The sequence below is a fragment of the Crinia signifera genome, chromosome 19 (assembly GCF_055691185.1).
Source record: "Crinia signifera chromosome 19, ASM5569118v1, whole genome shotgun sequence".
NCBI classification, from domain to species: Eukaryota; Metazoa; Chordata; class Amphibia; order Anura; family Myobatrachidae; genus Crinia; species Crinia signifera.
Genome location: NC_139226.1, coordinates 85559137 through 85579327, shown reverse-complemented (window position 1 = coordinate 85579327; position 20191 = coordinate 85559137). Strand labels below are relative to the sequence as shown.

The 20191-nt window shown below is 46.3% G+C and overlaps 1 protein-coding gene and 1 non-coding gene across 10 annotated transcripts in view; both read left to right on the top strand.

Annotated features, from left to right (window-relative positions):
* Positions 1 to 20191, top strand: part of ARHGAP32 (Rho GTPase activating protein 32) — a 197896-nt gene that overhangs the window by 124524 nt on the left and 53181 nt on the right. For all 9 annotated transcript variants that reach the window (XM_083162856.1, XM_083162855.1, XM_083162854.1 and 6 more), the window contains 2 exons: positions 769 to 875; positions 2718 to 2802. In XM_083162856.1, the coding sequence (XP_083018982.1) occupies positions 769 to 875; positions 2718 to 2802 (192 nt within the window). The remainder of the gene's footprint in view (positions 1 to 768; positions 876 to 2717; positions 2803 to 20191) is intronic.
* TRNAE-UUC (transfer RNA glutamic acid (anticodon UUC)) lies at positions 15920 to 15991 on the top strand. The gene has a single exon. It is a non-coding gene; the product is annotated as a tRNA-Glu (tRNA).

The following is a 20191-nucleotide window of genomic DNA, read 5'->3' as shown; positions in this document are numbered from 1 at the left end:
TAGACTTTTAAATTCCAGATTATTTCTACATAAAACACCAGATAATATTAAAAAAAAAAAAACTTTGTCCTTATGATTTAAATATGGCCTATGGTGTTATGTACAAGCTAGAAAATTAAATCTTTCTATACATTGTTACAGTACTTCACTTATTTTGTCTATGTATTGTGTTCGGTTTGTTGTTTATTTTGCAATCTCTTTGTCTGAGAGAACTGTAAGACATTAGGGCCATGCTGGCATTTATACTGCTGCTGTTAGGGCCAAATGTATCAAGCTTCAAAATGATAAAACAGAGAGTGATAAACAACTGCCTGGGCTTGATAAATGACAGATAGGAGCTGATTGGCTGGCTGTTAATCACTCTCCACTTTATCACTTTTTGAAGCTTGGTACATCTGGCCCATAGTATTATAAGATGACGTGGATCTGATGTAACGTCAACGGTGTGCACAGTTCTGATCTCGCTCTGTTGTCAGTGTTAGGAGATGGCGATATTCAGTTTTCTTTTTTCTCTATATATCCGGTAGGTTTTTGAAGTTAGAAGCTGATTGGTTTGTGCATTGGGGTTTTTTTTCTCCAGTTTATCTCTCTCCAAACTTTGGTAAATAACTCCCACAATCTGGTAATGGACCCAATAATGAGGCATCCTCCTTTTGCAGGCATTATCCGCAAAACCACTAAGTGGATATCTCGCTAATTGTTGGAAATGAAATGGTTTCTGTGGCATGTGTTTCTAATGGAACTGTTTATTTGTTTCCCTGTTGGCAGGCGCGGGGAGCAGATATTCCCGTTCCTGGAGAGTTCCCCATTGCCGCAGAGCTCCCAGCTCGCTCCAGTGGCAACACTGCCAGCATGAAAGTCAAGAACGTCAAGAAGTGAGTTGTTTTTTACATCCTTCCCACTGTCCCAGGAGACAGGCCAGGGTGACATAATGCTTCTTGCTGTTATTGTGACCTGTTATGTATATAATGTGTGTGGTAACAGATTGTAACCTTGTGTGGGGGTGTCCAATCCAGTCCTCAAGATCTACCAGCAGGTCACATTTCCCAGAACATCTAGCTGGTGTACAGGTGCTGTCTTTACTAATACCCCTTTCACACCAGCCTACATTCCTGGGAAATTTTGCTGGGATTTCAAATTTGCTAGCTAGCAGAGTTGTTCCCGGGTTCAATCCAGGGTCCTGGCTGGTGTGAAAGGGTACTTACCCAGGTTGCTGGTCCACGGTGCTGGTGGTCAGGCCAGGGATCCACACAGGCGGCGGGCTCAAATGACAGGACAGGCGGCAGATGAAGATGACGCAGCTCTCGGACGCCCTCACTGCAGCCGGAGAGCTGCGTAATCTGCACCCGCCATCTGTGTAGATCCCCAACCTACGTCAAGGACCGGCAACCCGGGGTGAGTACTGTCCACTGCCATCCCACCTCCTACTCAACTCCTGAGTCCTGCCCGCCTCCTTCCCACACCAGAAAATGCAGGGACTTTCCTGGTGTGAAAGGGGCCAACCCGGTAATGCCCCGACATGTTCTCTGGGCCATATTACCGAGTGGTTCCCTGCATTTTCTGGTAAGAAAGGGGTATAACGACCATCAAAGGGGAATAACGGTTTCACAGACCACTTTGCTGGTGCACAGATGATCACTACTGTATTAGTTATTTATTATTTCTTATAGCACAGCATATTCTGTTGCACTTTGCACATTCAGTACTACCTCACTTTTCCCAGACCGCTCAGCTGGTGCACAGGTGCAGTCATTACAAACTGTCACATTTCTCAAACAACCTAGCTGGTGCACAGGTGCAGTCATTACAAAGTCACATTTCCCAGCCCACCTAGCTGGTACACAGTTGCAGTCATTACAAACTGTCACATTTCCCAGCCCACCTAGCTGGTACACAGTTGCAGTCATTACAAACTGTCACATTTCCCAGACCACCTAGCTGGTACACAGGTGCAGTCATTACTTACTATCACATTTCCCAGCCCACCTAGCTGGGAAATTACAGTCAATGCAGTCATTACTAACGCAAATGTTCAAACCTGCGGCAATCATTCCTAACCGACACATTCTATAGATCCACAGGTGGCCAGGGAAATATGAGCTGTTGGTGGCTTTCTAGGACATTCCGGGGAACCCAACCTCTTTCTTTCTACAACCCAAAAACCGAACTATAATTGTTACATATAGCGCTGTCAGAAGTTGATAACGCCTGTGATCTTATCGAATTATGTTCGCCCTTCTGTGTGGTATCCAGAATTCTCATAAAAGCAAATGTTCGATGTTCCTTGTTATCTTCTGAGACCGCACTATATGGACCACTCATTGTTTTGGGATTCTGAGACCTACAGATGCCCCCCCCCCCCCTCCACAATCATGCCTCTGTTCTCTCCAAATGAGCATTTTATTTGCATAAATGAACCAAGTGGTAGTGACACAACTGCACAGCTATCGGACACGACCAGTGCACAACATCTATGTGTGCAATGGAATCTGTAAGAAGCACTCTGATGTGTGCACCTTACGCCAAGTACTGCTGCGCGGCATCAGCGACTTGTTACACCGCTTCCTGTGAGCATAAAGTTGCAGCCCGGCTGTACCTACAGTACTACCCACAGAGTGTTCGAGTCACCATATATGGCGAGGGCATATGTATGTAATGTAATACTTCAGATGCTGTGGAGGACCCGCATTCACTACCACTCTTCTTTTATTTATCAGAATATCCTTCAGCAAAGGTCACTTCCCAAAGCTGGCGGAGTGCGCCCACTTCCACTATGAGAACGTGGACTTCGGCAGCGTGCAGGTAGGACTTCCCAGGGGATTACTGTGTATCTCTTCATTTGCATTTTTTATGACATGTAATGATGTGTAAGTTCATAGCAGGGAAAAAGATGGGTCGAGAAATATTTGGTTGCACAGGAATTCACCCCCCTCCCAAATTAATACTTTTCTTTTTCTTTCTAAGTCCCTGTTTACATCACAGCCCATGACTTTTCAGTTCTATCCCACTATACTGGGGGGGGGGAATACCAGGTCCAACAAACTGTGAGGGGGATCTCCTGTGCCGGGTCAGAGGTCTGGGCTCTGATTGGGCCATCCCGAGACCTCGGATCTTCCTTACCTGAAGCTGCTCCTTTGCTGGCTTGGACATGAATACTCACTCCAGAATATTTAGTTGCTAGTTAAGTGTTAATAAAGAATTGGTGCTTTTGCGCTAGTTTGGCAAACTATGTAATTGAGTTGCATATATAAAATTTACCTGTGGAGGCATACAAGATCTTCACATAAATTGAAACAAGATACAATATCTGCGCTAATATATAATGTAGACTAATCTTGACATGGATGAATCAAATTCAGATTGTACTAGTGTTCACGCTAGGCTGTTTTAGCGGGGTGCCGCGCACTGCCCGATTTTTATGCTAAAAGAACCTAGCCAGTCGGTCCTTGCTGTTGGCTTCTGCACACCATGCAAGACTGGGTGTGCCTGCCCACATTCGTGATGTTGGCGGGTGGGCCCGCTCAGGACATTCGGCTGTCACGGTCACATTGGTGATGTTGGTGGGCAGGTTCGCTCACATTCGTGACATCAGCAGCCCGCCCCGCTGTGTTCAAAGTGCCCGTTTTCCTCCAGCACCCTGCCCTCCCAGGATGCTGGAGGGAACACTATTGTACTATAAAGTCTCTGTAATAAAGCTTTGTGTGGGAGCGAAACCGGTTATATTGCATTGAACCCTGTTACTGGACTCGCCCCTTGGACACCTATTCAGTATTTGCTATCCATACGGCTTAAGGGAGACAAGGATACTCTTAGCCACCGCTTCAATACCGTTTTCCACTTACGGACCACCCCTGTTGTGCCACTTTTCCTCCTATTTAGCTGGGCACAAACTTTACTGTTAGATAATCTGCCGGTTCTAGCTGGTTGGAATGAGAATCTGATAATAGATGAGAGCAAATCACAATATACTAATTTGTATGAATGACCGCTCTTGTTAAATGTACCCATTAGACTCGCTTTGGCAGCAACTAGCAACATATACATGTAGAGACGTAGGGCTGCTAATGGTCCCTGTGGGCCTGTGTACACCATAAAGGGTGTTTTTAAGCACCCTAATGGGTGCTTACAATGTGAAATGCACTCCCACGCCACCCCCCCCCCCCCCCCACTATAAACGTGAACCCGAAGCGTGGCAAGCGCAGCGGTACGCGTCCTCCGACCTTTTCATACCCCCACTATCCACGACGGCGTGGAGTTGAGAATAGAAAGTGTGGCGAGCCACCGAGCCCGAAGCGTGGTGAGCGCAGCAAGCCCCGCGAGGGGACGCGGATACCTGTGAAGCCCGCGAGGGGACGGCGATACCTGTGAAGGTATCCGCGTCCCCTCGCAGGGTTCGCCACGCTTCGGGCTCGCTGCGCTCGCCACACTTTCTGTTCACAACTCCACGCCGACGTGGATAGTGGGGGTATAAAAAGGTCGGAGGACGCGTACCGCCGCCCCTCGCGGGCTCGCTGTGCTCGCCACGCTTCGGGTTCACGTTTATAGTGGGGGGGTGGGGGTGCATTTCACATTGTAAGCACCCATTAGGGTGCTTATACAATGTTTAATCGCATCGCATTGTATGGCATTGTATGCCATGTACAATGTCATACAATTTTAAAATTGTATGACATTGTACAGTATGGCGCGATATCGCGTCGCATCGCATACCATCGCATGCCTTATGGTATGCGATGGGCGCCGCCAAAATACACAAGTACCAAGGGTATGAACACTTATGCAACAAGGGCTTTGTAGGTTTTGTATTTCCAAAAGTTTTTCTCAAAATTGTCCATTTTGATTGTGCTTGTGTTTTGTGTCACTGGGTTATATTACAGGAGGGAAAGTGGTCACCAATGCGTGCATAGTTCTAGAATGACTTTTTGTGTCTTATTTATACAGAGATAAGTGTCATATGTCCTCTCCCTCCGCCTGTTACACATTATGCATGTTGTGCTGTGAGCAATGCGGGGATCCTCTCTGATGCGTCACTTCAGTCGCCTTTCATAAGGTCACCTAACTGCCGGCTTATTGTAAAACCCCCGGCTTCACTTAGCGTGGTAGGAGATTTATCTGTTCCATAAGCTTCTCTCTCCATATGGAGTTCACAAATCAAAGCAGCAGAAGTGTAAGCAGTACACATGGCCGCTGTACTTCTCTCAGCCTTCTGCTCCCTGCCACTAGGGGGCATTTGTCTGTATGTGGGGAATATGAGCTGATCTGGGGACACGGCTAGGTTATGATGTCCTGTTAGATTAACTTGATTATTATTACCTCCACATCCCCCTGACCCCTCAACTCTGTACACATTGTCCCCACATTCCCCTGACCCCTCAGCTCTCTACACATTGTCCCCACATTCCCCTGACCCCTCATCTCTCTACACATTGTCCCCACATTCCCCTGACCCCTCATCTCTCTACACATTGTCCCCACATTCCCCTGACCCCTCATCTCTCTACACATTGTTCCCACATTCCCCTGACCCCTCAGCTCTCTACACATTTATCCCCACATTCCCCTGACCACCACATCTCCCTACACACATTTATCCCCACATTCTCCTGAACCTCATATCTCCCTACATACATTATACCACATTCACCTGACCCCCGCATCTCTCTACACCTTTATCCCTACGTTCCACTGAACCCCCCCATCTCCCTGCACACATTTATCCCCACACTGACCCCTGCATCTCCCTACATACATTTATACCCACATTCCCCTGGACCTCAAATCTCCCTACACACATTATCTCACATTCACCTGACCCCCTCATCTCTCTACACATTTATCCCCACATTCCACTGAACCCCGCATCTCCCTGCACACATTTATCCCCACATTCCCCTGGACCTCATATCTCCCTACACACATTTATCCCTACATTCCCCTGACACCCCCTCCCCTACATCTCCCTACACATATTTATCCCCACATTCCCCTGAACCTCATATCTCCCTACCCACATTATCCCACATTCACCTGACCCCCGCATCCCTCTTCACATTTATCCCCACGTTCCACTGATCCCCGCATCTCCCTACCCACATTATCCCACATTCACCTGACCCCTGCCTTATCCCTACATTCCCCTGACATCTCCCCACACACATTATCCCCACATTCACCTGACCCCCGCATCTCTCTGCATTTATCCCCACATTCCACTGACCATTGCATCTCCCTACACACATTCCCCTGACCCCCGCATTCACTTGACCCCTGCCTTATCCCTACATTCCACTGACCCCCGCGTCTCCCTACCCACATTATCCCACATTTATCTGACCCCCGCATCTCTCTGCACATTTATCCCCACATTCCGTGACCCCTGCATCTCCCTACACACATTATTCCCACATTCCCCTGACCCCCTCATCTCTCTACACATTATCCCCTAATTCCCTCATCTCCTATTCCCACATTCTCCTGACCCCTTCATCTCTCTACACATTATCCCCACATTCTCCTGACTCCCTCATCTCCCTACACGCATTATTCCCACATTCCCCTGACTCCTTTATCTCCCTACAAACGTTTATCCCCACATTCCCCTGACCCCGCCTCTCCCTACACAAATTATTCCCCTGCATGATATTGTTTTATGACATTTATATTGGGACAAAGTCACTTCATATATATATTTTTTCCTAGTATTCCTAAGAGGCCACACATCCTCTTTTTAAAAGCGACAGCAGTCTCGCCTGTTATTATAATAATTTCAATTGTGATCCAAATCACCAGGTAGAATACATCCAGCGCTCTTAGGTGTCCCTAGGGACACTCCACCCCTCCTTTTTTCCATTTATGAGATTTACATGGTAATTTTGCTGTTTACTAAATGCAGTGAATTATAAATAGCCATGTACACATATAATTCACAAATTTTTTGGGGGTTAAAACAGACCTTGATAACTTTGCTATTGTGCCGAGACTGTAGATTCATAGGTATGGTGTCACATTCCTGGCTGTAATGCTAATACCCACCAGATGGCGCCATACACTTTCTATGGTCTCAGAGTTGGTCACTTAAAAATGTGTCAATTAATTATATTCCAAGGACTACAGTAACAATTTTCTCCCCCCACAGTTATGGCCTGAATATCACCATAGTAACGCTATTCATGGCTAACCTGTATATTGTTGTTTGGTGAACATAACGATGAAGCTCACCCCAGCTGTAATAAGAAACCAACAGATCGGCCTGTACTCTGTCTGAATAAGAATTGTATTTGCTCAGCAGCGCCATGCTCATTTGTATTCCCAGCTGGAGCACAGTGTTTGCCAATTTGCGGATGTAATTAAGTTTACAGAAATATTGATCTAAGTGCAGACTGAGGTTTTCATTTCGGTTCTATCCCAGACCCGCTGGTAGGTGGCTCTAGTAATAGGCTGCACAGCTGCTTAGCAGCGGGGCCAATATACCTTGTATCCGAGTTCAGGATGTAACCACTAGAGATCTGTACCTGGAATTGGAAATGACCCAAAGGGAGAATGAGTGCAGTGTGGGGAGGGATTGCTGTACGCACACGCTATGTGCAGTCCATACGTCATCCATCTATTGCCCTGACTCTGGGCATAATTCAGGAAACACATGGAGATGTGCTGGGAATTCATCAGGAGAGAGAAATATCTGTATTCCTACTACCTAACCTGCTCTATACGGTCTCACAGTATTTGGACACTGGTCTATACTGGCATTAATATGAATGAGTAGAGCAGTTCTCCGACCAAATGTATCCCTCAGGGTAGATGCATGGGGCTTGGCAGATATAAGAGGGGTGAGGGGCTGATCTGAGGGTGTGTACTGGTGGGGCGAATACCACCATAATATCTGCTTTATATAGCTAACAAGGGATTTTGTACGTATAGAACCTTTTAGACTTCATCATATTACATTTGGGGAATACACCTGCGCTGTCAATAAGGAGAGTGATTGAATGTATAGGAAGTGGTTAAATCACGCTATGCGCAATGATGGAGGACACGCTGTATTGAGGTTAAAAAGTTTTATATGGACACAAATAATATAATAAAGGTAAAGGTGGGTAAAAAACAGAAATTGGAATATGATTAACACACAAACATATAGTATATAATGCACTTATATGAGACAGTAAAAAACGTTATATGTTTAAAAGCAGACTTGGCACGATTCCTGTCAAAATGTCTGCTGGCGTCCCAGCAGAAAACATAAAAATATTGATCTATATCAATAATCCACTCAAAGATAGCCGCTGGATGGAACAAACCGTTAATAGCCTTGGGCAGCAGATTGGTTAGTAAGCCAAGAGACCTGGGTTAGCAAGTAGGCTGACAAGCAATGTGTTCATGCAGGTATTGGCAAATATGTATTGAACTGCTGATGCCTGCGTGTTAGTATAAGCAGGAGAGGCAAAGTTAGTAGTGAGCCCACAATGCAGGAGTCCCGATAAGCCACTCGTGGATGCGAGTATTGGTAACACTCACTGACTTGAAGGATTGAGGCGGCACCTCAGCGGGCTGTTGGAGATCCGTGTACCAGGATGTTCCACGCTGCAAGCAACTTCACATGTAGTTGCAGACGCCAAGATACACGGCAGCGGTGGAGGTGAGGCGGAAGTACGGCCGGATGTGGATGCGGCAAGGTCTCTGAGTGTAAGGGCAGAAGTCTGAGCCAAGTCTGCCGTTAGCACTGGCGGAAGTGGGGAGATCCGTGTACCGGGATGTTCCACGCTGCAAGCAGCTTCACGTTTAGTTGCAGGTGCCCAGATACACGGCAGCGGTGGAGGCGGAAGTACGGCCGGATGTGGATGCGGCAAGGTCTCTGAGTGTAAGGGCAGAAGTCTGAGCCAAGTCTGCCGTTAGCACTGGCGGAAGTGGGGAGATCGGTGTACCGGGATGTTCCACGCTGCAAGCGGCTTCACGTGTAGTTGCAGGTGCCCAGATACACGGCAGCGGTGGAGGCGGATGTACGGCCAGATGTGGATGCGGCAAGGTCTCTGAGTGTAAGGGCAGAAGTCTGAGCCAAGTCTGCCGTTAGCACTGGCGGATGTGGGGCAACGCGTTTCGTCTCCCAAACGACAGACTTTTTCAAGCTGTAATGAGCCATTGCTAGGGCTTCATATTTATAAGCCATAGTCCATTGAATAATTGGTCAATTAACAACACTATTTAGTAATCAGGTATTCTGAATGTTTAAGCTGATTCAATACATTTAAATTACAGCGTGTCCTCTAATATCACAGATACATGATGAAGACTTATTAAATACATACATTATAGTCAAAATCCATCATATCAAACTAGTTCATTGATTCTGATTAGTAAGAAATTGATGAATAAATAAGCAATCAATAGGTATACATACGACAAAATGAGAGCAGAAGTTGAAAACGGGGACAATATTCATAAATAAAGTAGATAGTATATGATATAGTAAAAACAAATAAACATTTCTATAAAAAAACATATTAAACACAATATGACCAGACTTTTCTATATGTACAGAACCTAAAGCTTTTTACCATATAATGTGATTAGTGTCCATCGTACATGTCCCGAGCCTATGACGAGGCTTCATCATATATCTGTAATATATCGCCAATATTGATGAAGCTTGGAGATGAGGCAGGGCTGGCAGTGATCTCTGTATCTCGGAGTTCTCAGACAGCCTCGAAGCGGGAATTGCCGCAGCTGCGTGCGCTCGGCTATGGTGTTTAAGCAGGGTGAATCCTACTTTGTCATCAGTTCAGACTGCTGGTGATGTCATCATGTAGTTAATGTTCTCTTCTCACAGCTTAATCCCTTTAATACCATATGAGCGGCGTTAGAATGTCACAGCCTAACCTGAGTATTGTGGCTTACTATGTACATCCCTTTATGACCACAGTCTACCCATTGTGTAATACTTCCAGCTGTATACCGCACCATGCCCCAAAGCATACATCACCTCCCCAGAACGCAGAGACATCGCTGCCCACTATTGGGTTGGAACTTGTACGGCACAGAACATCTGACATTGGTTCCCACCGTGCCGGAGGCTTCGCTAAGTCCTAGGCAGAGCAAGTGCGATTTACTGCTCACTGCACCTGACTACCATGTTCTACAAGAGGGATAGAACCAATATATAGCAAATGAAGCAAAAATGGATGATGATTATTATTTATTATAGACAAACAGCCATGATACAAATATTTTATGCCTGTATCAAACGATAACTAGAAAATGGTATTTTTTTCTGTCCTGTCCTCATCTGAAAAAATTAATTACAGAATTGATATGTACCCGTATTTTCCGGCGTATAAGACGACTGGGCGTATAAGACGACCCCCTAACATTTCCACTCAAAATATAGTTTGTTATATAAGTGCACCCGGTGTATAAGACGACCCTCCCACTTGGAGGCATGTTTTTCAGGGGTAAAAAAGTAGTCTTATACGCCAGCAAATACAGTACTTTACCTTTTAAACAAGACTTAAACAAGTCTGGTTGTTGTTACAGAAGCCATTCACTTCATTGTGGTTTGAGTCATGACTAATTACTGTTAATTAGAGTAATAATTAAAAGGCATTGCTACATTTTTTGAGTGTTGTGGTTTGTAGGGGGATGGTGGTTCTCTAGAAGGCAGCTGTATTGACTTTATATTATATTTATTTTATTCATCTTAAAAAAATGCATTGGCACTTGGTTACCTATAGATCTGCAGAGCCCACCCATATCTCAGTGACATCGCCCAGTTACGCAAACTATTAGGAGTGTGCATAGATAAATGGCCACTTTGTTCTCAGGTAACAGGAGAGTCAATAATTAAATTCCAGACCAAAAGACATAATTTAGGGGTATAGTCAATGTGAGGGGGGCGTGAGCAGGTGACAGCGAGCTATATGGCAAGCAGCGCCAATAGCTTGCCGTCTGTATTCACCCCCTGCACTTGTCATTTCCACCTTGCCTGTTCCCTGAGGCGAGGTGGAAACAGCGAGTGTCGCTGTCAAAACAGTGCGGTTCGCCTCAAAATGCAGCAGGCCTACTGCATTTGCGGCAAATCTTGCCGTTTAGGGGAAGTCGAGAATTTCTCCGGAATGTAGAATATGGCAAGCGGCCGGTGAGGGGGCTGGATGGCGAGGATGGCTTTTCCCCACTAAAAAAAGCCATCATTGCCATACAAAACCTGTCACTGCCACTTGCCGAGCGGCATTGAATATACCTGTTAGTGTAAGGCTTACGTAGCACTTGTCATGCCACGTGGCCACATAGCACCTGCCACCTCGTATGGCCACGTAGTACTGATCACCTGACATATAGCACTGATCACCTCACACAGAGTTCCGCCTAATACTATAGTGGAGTAACTTATAAAGTGAAGTGGCTGCTGAAGGGATCGTGGAAAGGCCCAAGGCGATCTCTGGTGTTTTCCTGTACTCGATGCATGTTTTATATGTACAGCTAGCGATGGCTGTATGCTCTGCTGGACACTGATTTCCAGAATCACTCTCTATTGATTAGACTGTATTATATAGGTATTGGCCACATACAGAACCCATATATTTGTCTCCAATTGTAAAGCGCAATGGAATATGCTGCGCTATATAAGAAACTGTGAATAAAGAAATATATACTGTGGCTTGGGCTCCGTCTCCTGGTCTGTTGTTGAGACTCCTCATGGACAGTGTACAATAAGAAAATGTATTCCCCGAATGAATGGAAGATGTGCAGGAGATTGTTACCCTATTGCTCCTCTGTAGCCAGGAAAGGGAAGTACTTCACTGAGAAAAGGTTTCCGAGCTCTCTGCCAGGGAATTCCTGCTTCCTACTCCAACATCGGCACCGTGTCAGACTGACTAACTGTGGCTGCTTCCATTAACTCTTCCAGGGAACCTCGGCCCTCACTCTTCATGCCTCCTCTTGTCTTTCTAGAGTGCGAGTTATATAGAAGCTCTGTCCTGGCACACCAGGTACATCCCATTTCCTTGTTAATGGTGACATTTGCATGCCTATAGCTAGACTCCCCTATAAGCTCATTAACTGGGGAGGTTATTAATACACTGGAAGACCTCTCTTGTACGTATGGATGTACCGGCCCATTCCACAGACTTGTGGCCCATAATTGGGTTGTGCAGGCACCTTAATTGATTACAAGTTTTACCTTGAGGGGACAAGAATATCCGGTCTTTAGTTGATGTGTATTAGTGATTTTATTGCACTTTACTGAATGTCCCTGGTTGGTACAAAATGCCCCCATTCAACGTTCTAGCCTCCACCCGCTCAGTGCCACCTCAGAGCCTGCAGTAGTGTATTGTGTGGTAAGAAGTCTCTGCGGGCCCTCCCTAATTGTGCTGGCTCCTTCAGGCCGATTAGGTTTTCTGTTGTGATGGATGATGTTTGGGTGCAGAAATAGACGCTGGATTCTGACCACCTGCAGCAATTGGTGCATACCTCACATAGGAGGCGTTGTGTGTTCTCTGGGCCTTGGCGTGTTATTAGCGTGCTGTTATATTGGTTTCAGTTGTGTGTTATGATAAATCGGTACTTATGTTAGTTGGGTGCCCACTAAGCTATTTGCTTAGTACTCCGTGTCCCCTCGCGGGGCTCGCCACACTTCGGGCTCGGTGGCTCGCTGCGCTCGCCACACTATATAAAGTCAACTCCATGTCAACATGGGGAGTGGGGGTATGAGCGTACTAACTATAGTGGGTGCCCAACTAACATAGTACCGATAAATCCTATACCGTCCTCTGGTTAGGTGAACATGTAGCATTGGACTTGGGTGTCTTTATCTAGTATGAGGGAGACACACAGGACCAGTAACCTGGCTCTGCTTCATCATATCCATCTCCTTTATGGGTCCTGTCAGCAGCTGCCTGCCCCCTCTGTGTGTGCAGGGGACGCATCACTGCACTTACTGTCTGATTGCAGTGTTACCATGTCTACAGGAAGGCTGAACACTGGGGTAACATAACCCTGGGGGCACAGCATTACACTATGGAGTCCATGTATCTGTATCCTTTATACACAGCTGTATAAGGGGATGTGGTCTGTGTCTCCTCTGGTCCATCATTTTGCTTTGTTGCCAATCAGTAAATAATGGGACCTCCGGTACTTTCTATAATACAATATGTATGTGACCTAGTAGCACCCCATCCTGACTGTATGCCAATGTGTGTGCAGTAAGGGAGAGGAAGGGTCACCATGCAGCTGTCTGCGGCTCACAGTAACAGTATATGGGGGTCCAGAACACGCTGCACACTGGGCTTTGTGCCTGCCCGGCTCTGGTTACATACCCAATGAGGGGGGTAGTGGGGGGAGACACTGAAGAGAGTCCCGTGATCTCAGGGTTTTGCTGCAGAAACAGTTTATGGGGGTCCGGAACACGCTGCACACTGGGCTTTATGCCTGCCTGGCTTTGGTTACATCCCTGATGGGGGTGGAGGAGGAGGAGAGACTAAGGAGAAGCCTTGATGTCAGGGTAATGCTGCAGTAACAATCAGAGATGATTCTGTCTGTATATATTATTTTATTATTTATTAAGTTTCTTATATAGCGCAGCTTATTCCATTGCGCTTTGCAAAGGAGACAGTGATACAACAAACTGGGTATTTACAGACAGTCACAGGTATGAGGGCCCTGTTCGCAAGCTTACAATCTATATGATCATGTTCATATCTCTATTCCTCGGAGAGCGGATCAGCGCTCATTAGTTCTACAGTGTTTCGGTCGACATAAGATTTTCATGATTTTTTCGTCTAACAATTTTTTCATATTTTTACCATCCGTGTGGGCATAGAGTTAGATTATATTAGTGTGCCAAACAGCGAGGCTCCATGCCCAAGGCATAGCGAGCGCAGCGGTATACTAATATGGTGTCTATGTCGACATAGACACTGAAAACCCATGTTGACCTTTGACCATGTTGATCTTTTCACGGTCAACCTTTTTGACTGTAAATCTAAACACTAGATTTAATATGCCATAACCAGCGTGTGTAGGTAGGACCATGGCTTGAGTGTAAGATTTGTTCGACTTTTCAGATTCAGGTGTTTGTAAATTATTACACTCCAGAACTGATAGGATGTTCTGACCTTCACATACAGTAGCATAGGAGACACTGGCCTCCACACTGCTGCTAATTGTAGGGATGTACAGTATATTCCAACCCCTGACGTCCCAGTAGGAGACACTGACCTCCACACTGCTGCTAATTGTAGGGATGTACAGTATATTCCAACCCCTGACATCCCAGTAGGAGACACTGACCTCCACACTGCTGCTAATTGTAGGGATGTACAGTATATTCCAACCCCTGACGTCCCAGTAGGAGACACTGGCCTCCACACTGCTGCTAATTGTAGGGATGTACAGTATATTCCAACCCCTGACGTCCCAGTAGGAGACACTGGCCTCCACACTGCTGCTAATTGTAGGGATGTACAGTATATTCCAACCCCTGACGTCCCAGTAGGAGACACTGGCCTCCACACTGCTGCTAATTGTAGGGATGTACAGTATATTCCAACCCCTGACGTCCCAGTAGGAGACACTGGCCTCCACACTGCTGCTAATTGTAGGGATGTACAGTATATTCCAACCCCTGACGTCCCAGTAGGAGACACTGGCCTCCACACTGCTGCTAATTGTAGGGATGTACAGTATATTCCAACCCCTGACGTCCCAGTAGGAGACACTGGCCTCCACACTGCTGCTAATTGTAGCGATGTACAGTTTATTCCAACCCCTGACATCCCAGTAGGAGACACTGGCCTCCACACTGCTGCTAATTGTAGGGATGTACAGTATATTCCAACCCCTGACATCCCAGTAGTAGACACTGGCCTCCACACTGCTGCTAATTGTAGGGATGTACAGTATATTCCAACCCCTGACGTCCCAGTAGGAGACACTGGCCTCCACACTGCTGTACACACCGCTTTTCCAACAAGCACAGCCTGATTTAAATCCAGAGGCTGCGAAAGTCTCGGAAGAAGCAATTCCTGCCTGCACATGTGCTGCACTGCGCATATGCTCCTATTACACGGAGGATTCTAGAGCAGTTTGCTCCATACTTGGCCAGATCACTCTGTTCCAGGGCTGCAACTGGCCAGTTCTCATACAGGCATATGGAAAAGCTTGTTCTCATGGGAGTGTAGCCAGTCTGATGCGCTCACTTGATTAGTGCATATGGCGATGGGATGTTTCTATGGTGATCTTTTCCACCCAGTAAGTGCTTATAGTAATACTCGCTGGAGTGATGCACACGGACATAATCTGACATGCCTGCAGAGATGGGCGAATACACCCATTAGTATAAGGCAGTAATATCTGGCAGCGACGTAGGCTAGCAATGAATCAGGCCTCAGTGCACAGATCTCAGGTGGAAGAGTCCAAAGCTTCATATTGGGGGAAGGATGTACCAACCACTGACGGCGCATCCCCACACCCATTACATGTGGTGAGCAGCTCTCCCGACAAGAGCTGCCCTTTTAGATCCATGCTGGTGTCTGACTGGGATCCCCTTGTGGCATGCTGACAGCGCTACAGAAAGAAGCCCATAAGCCCTATAGGATAGCGCCCGCTGTAGCTGGTAATACGCTCCATGTCGGAGCCCCACCAGGGGGGCTTTAGTTCATTTGGAAATGCTATAAAAAAAAGCGAAACTGTATTTCTCTTACATTCTTATGGGATACAGGGAAGTCGTTCATAACGATGGGGAAAAGAGGATATCCGAAGGAGGCAGGCACATATAAAACTTTATACTGGGTGTACTGGCTCCTCCCCTCTGCTCCCCTCCCTCTAGTCAGTTTTAGAAATGTGCCTCAGGAGAAGCACACATCAGGAAGAGCTCCAGAGAGTTTTGTCTTCTGTTTAATTTCTTTATTATTTTGGGGCTGCTGTTTGGACTTCCCATATGGTCTAGCGGTTAGGATTCCTGGTTTTCACCCAGGCGGCCTGGGTTCGACTCCCGGTATGGGAACCAGGGACCCCACTAGTAGACTTGATGGCATCAAGACACAATTGGAAAGTATCCAGATACTTCTCCAGGGCGAGAGACCCTCAGGCAGAAGGAGTGGACGCCCTCTCCATACAGTGGACGTTCAACAGCCTGATTTATGTCTTCCCACCGATTCCCCTAGTGGCTCAGGTGTTAAGGAAGATAAGAAGAGACGGAGCCAAGGTGATTCTTGTGGCTCCGGACTGGCCACGAAGAGCGTGTTACCCAGATCTACTAAGTCTTCAAAGGGACTCGTGGCGCCTACCTCTGCAAAGAGACCTGCTCATGCAAGGTCCGTGCGTCTTCCAGGCCTTGGAACAGCTGCGTTTGACGTCCTGGAAGTTGAGCGGCAGATCCTGACACAAAAGGGATTTCACACATCAGTCATCAAAACTATGACAAGTGCAAGGAAACCAGTAACGGCTGCACATTACCACCATATCTGAAAGAGATATGTGGGTTGGTGTGAACAGGAAAAGTTTACTCCATCAGAGTTTAAACTTGAAAGATTTCTCAGATTTCTTCAATCTGGTTTGGATCTGGGCCTACGTTTAGGCTCCTTGAAAGTGCAGGTACCTGCATTATCTGTCTTTTTCCAAAAGAAGCTGGCTAATATACCTGAAGTGCAGACATTTCTGCAAGGAGTATTGCATATACAGCCTCCTTTTGTGGCCCCTACTCCACCATGGGACTTGGATGTCGTTCTGACGTTCCTAAAATCCTCCTGGTTTGAGCCATTGGAGGAAATTGAGTTGAAATATCTGACATGGAAGACGGTGGTCTTACTAGCCCTAGCTTCGGCTAGGCGGGTCTCTGAGCTAGGGGAATTAACATGCAAGAGTCCATATTTGATCTTCTATGAAGACAGGGCAGAATTACGCACAAACCCGCGTTTTCTTCCCAAAGTAGTGTCTGCGTTCCATGTGAACCAGCCAATTGTGGTTCCTGCTAGTGGGCCTCATTCTGAGGTGCCAACATCTTTGGATGTGGTAAGGATTCTCCGTGTCTACATCAGGAGAACAGCGAGAATTCGCAAGACTAATGGACTGTTTGTCCTTTATGATGCCCAAAAGATCGGGCGTCCTGCTTCTAAGCAGTCTATTGCACGCTGGATCTGTGCAACCATTAAACAGGCTTATGTGGTAGCGAAGCTTCCTATGCCTGCTGGGGTGAAAGCCCCCTCAACTCGTTCAGTGGGGACTTCCTGGGCGGCTGCCCGAGGAGTGTCGGCCTTACAATTGTGTAGGGCAGCTACATGGTCAGGCCAACACACTTTTGTCAAGTTTTACAAATTTGATGCTTTGGCCACTGAAGATACTCAGTTTGGGCAAGCGGTGCTGCGGCAATCTCTGCACAATCCCGCCCGTTCTGATGTCTTTGGTATATCCCCATCGTTATGAACGACTTCCCTGTATCCCATAAGAATGTAAGAGAAAATAGGATTTTAATACCTACCGGTAAATCCTTTTCTCGGAGTTCTTATGGGATACAGGGCGCCCGCCTCTGTGCGGAGTTCTGCCTTACTCACTATGGTGAGATGTGGACCAATACTGTGTCCTCCTGCTACCCTTTGTTCCTTGCGGGCATAAGGGTGTAGGTTACCAAGGTAACCTTACTGTTTACATCGTGTACCTCAGCTGTTCACGAGTGTATTTTATCACTTAGGTGATATTTCTTTTTAAGTTGTTCCAGTTGGAACACAGTTACAAAAGATGTCATGGTTGACATGTTCTAAGGCCCTGAGACTTCCCATGTTCTGTGGTCGCTACAGTGGTCTATGTATGTTGAATGTATGTTGGGTGTGCTGGATGAATCTCACCACGTTAAATATTACACATATTCCTCTCATATTGTTCTTCTCCTTCGGCACAGTTTCTATTAACTGACTAGAGGGAGGGGAGCAGAGGGGAGGAGCCAGTACACCCAGTATAAAGTTTTATATGTGCCTGTCTCCTTCGGATATCCTCTTTTCCCCATCGTTATGAACGACTTCCCTGTATCCCATAAGAACTCAGAGAAAAGGATTTACCGGTAGGTATTAAAATCCTATTTTTTACCACATTTCTCCATCTGTACATCCCGCCCTGGAAATGAATGGCATTTCTATATTAATAGCAGAAGGGTGACTTGTATGAGTGACAGATTTCTATGATCATATACCAAATAAAAGCTCTTGGTCTGTGGATTAGCAGACAAAGGTGTAAATTTACTAAAGCTAAAGTCTTAAAATGAAAAGAGGTGATGTTGCCGATAGCAACCAACCACATTCAATAGAGAAATGATAGAATCTGATTGGTTGCTATGGGCAACAGCACCTCTTTTTCATTTTCAGAAGCTTTAGTACATTTACCACTATGTGTCTCAGAATTGTATATGGGACATATGCTGTATAAATAACATAAGTACTGTGGCACCTTTCCTCATAAGGCTGGCTCAGTAACGATGTTCGGTACCTTGCATTTTGGGATTTTGAGAAGCTATAATAATTTTAGCCCAAGTATTGGTGTTATTATCGGTGATTTGTTTCATAGTTATGTAGCAAAACATCTGCCTGCCACTTACATGTTCCAGGTCACCCAGCAGGTGCACAAGGACACTGCACCAACTGTTACATTTTCCAGAGCACAATGGTGATGCATTGTAACAGTTGGTGCAGTGTCCTTGTGCACCTGCTGGGTGACCTGGAACATGTTATCTGCTGGATGATTTGGAAACTGTGACAGTTATTTGCAGCCACTGACTAAGTAGGGATTTTTCCCCAAAAAAGGGGGTAAAAAGGCATGTATGTTCCACCAGGCCCATTGGTCCACTCCCATCAAACAGCACTTAGCACCCCAGTTCCCTAGGTTGGAGTACGCTTGACGAGGACTGTTCTGCGTTATGCTGCTGCACATTGTCCCTCCCTCCCATAATGCTGGTTACAGAAACAACCTGCCCTGCAGTTATATTGCAGCTAAATGTTACACAGGCTGCAGCTTTACTCGAAAACAGCATTTTGCGTTTATCCAGTATGACTGACTGACTGTACGTGCACAAACTGCATGTGCCACACCATTGCCCACCGTCAGTACAGTGTGGTCTGTAGTCTCATTCGGAGAACCTAATTTATTATTATTTATTTATATACAGTTTCTTATATAGCGTGGCAGATTCCGTTGCACTTTACAACAGTAGACAGTGATAAAACAAACTGGGTAACGACAGACAGACTTGGAGGTTAGAGGGCTCTGCTGCAAGCTTACAATCTATAGGGATAGAAGACTATCCTGTCTTCTGTAGTCCTCTTCCCATCTTCTCACCTGTTATGTTTATATTCCCCACCACTCACTGATACCCCTTTCATACCAGCCAAAATTCCCAGGTTAGCCACGGGAACAACCTGTGACTAGCGCTGGTGTGCAAGGTTCCCAAGCCAAATTCCCTGGAAAATTTGCAGGGATTTCAACTCTGCTAGCTAACAGGGTTGCGCCCGCTGGTGTGAAAGGTACTTACCCTGGTCCGGGCAGCGGGTGGTGGGGTCCAATCAGCGGGGCGGGAAGCGCTGGATTTGAAAACATGTTGAAAAGACTGTCCAGACGCTCTCAGCCAATCAGCGCCCGGCCAGTCTTTTAAAAATTATTTCAAATTCAGCGGCGCTGCACATCCCGCTGCCAGGCAAATAGCGCTACAAGCACCTAGCTGTCGATGCCCGGAGACCGTGTACAGTTCCTGTATGAAATCAGATGCTCTTACTTGGATTCAGGGTTCACAATGCAGCTGGCCAAGATCTACTATAGATCTAATGCTTTTGTAATTCCTGTATCTTCCCAGCCTTGTTTGTCAGACATTCTGTGGATCAGCATAGGTGGACCGTGATGTAGACAGGCCTGGAACCGATGTGGATCACAGCGCAGAATTAAACCTATCTCATATTAATCTGTGTGCACACAAATATGCCAAGTCTTTACTCAAATCCTGCAATTATAGGGACCGTATTTATGTCTTAGATTGGTAAATGACAGACCGCATTGAAATGTATCCATTTTAAATAGACCACTGCAATGAGAATACCTGTTACATGTTACTCCCTCAATCCTTTGTGTTTGAGCATCACAGTCTTCATCAGCTGGTTGGATATTTACTGTGTTTGTGGTCTGGTATTCTCCATCCTATCCTGATGAAGTGGAGGAGAGAGGCTCGGCA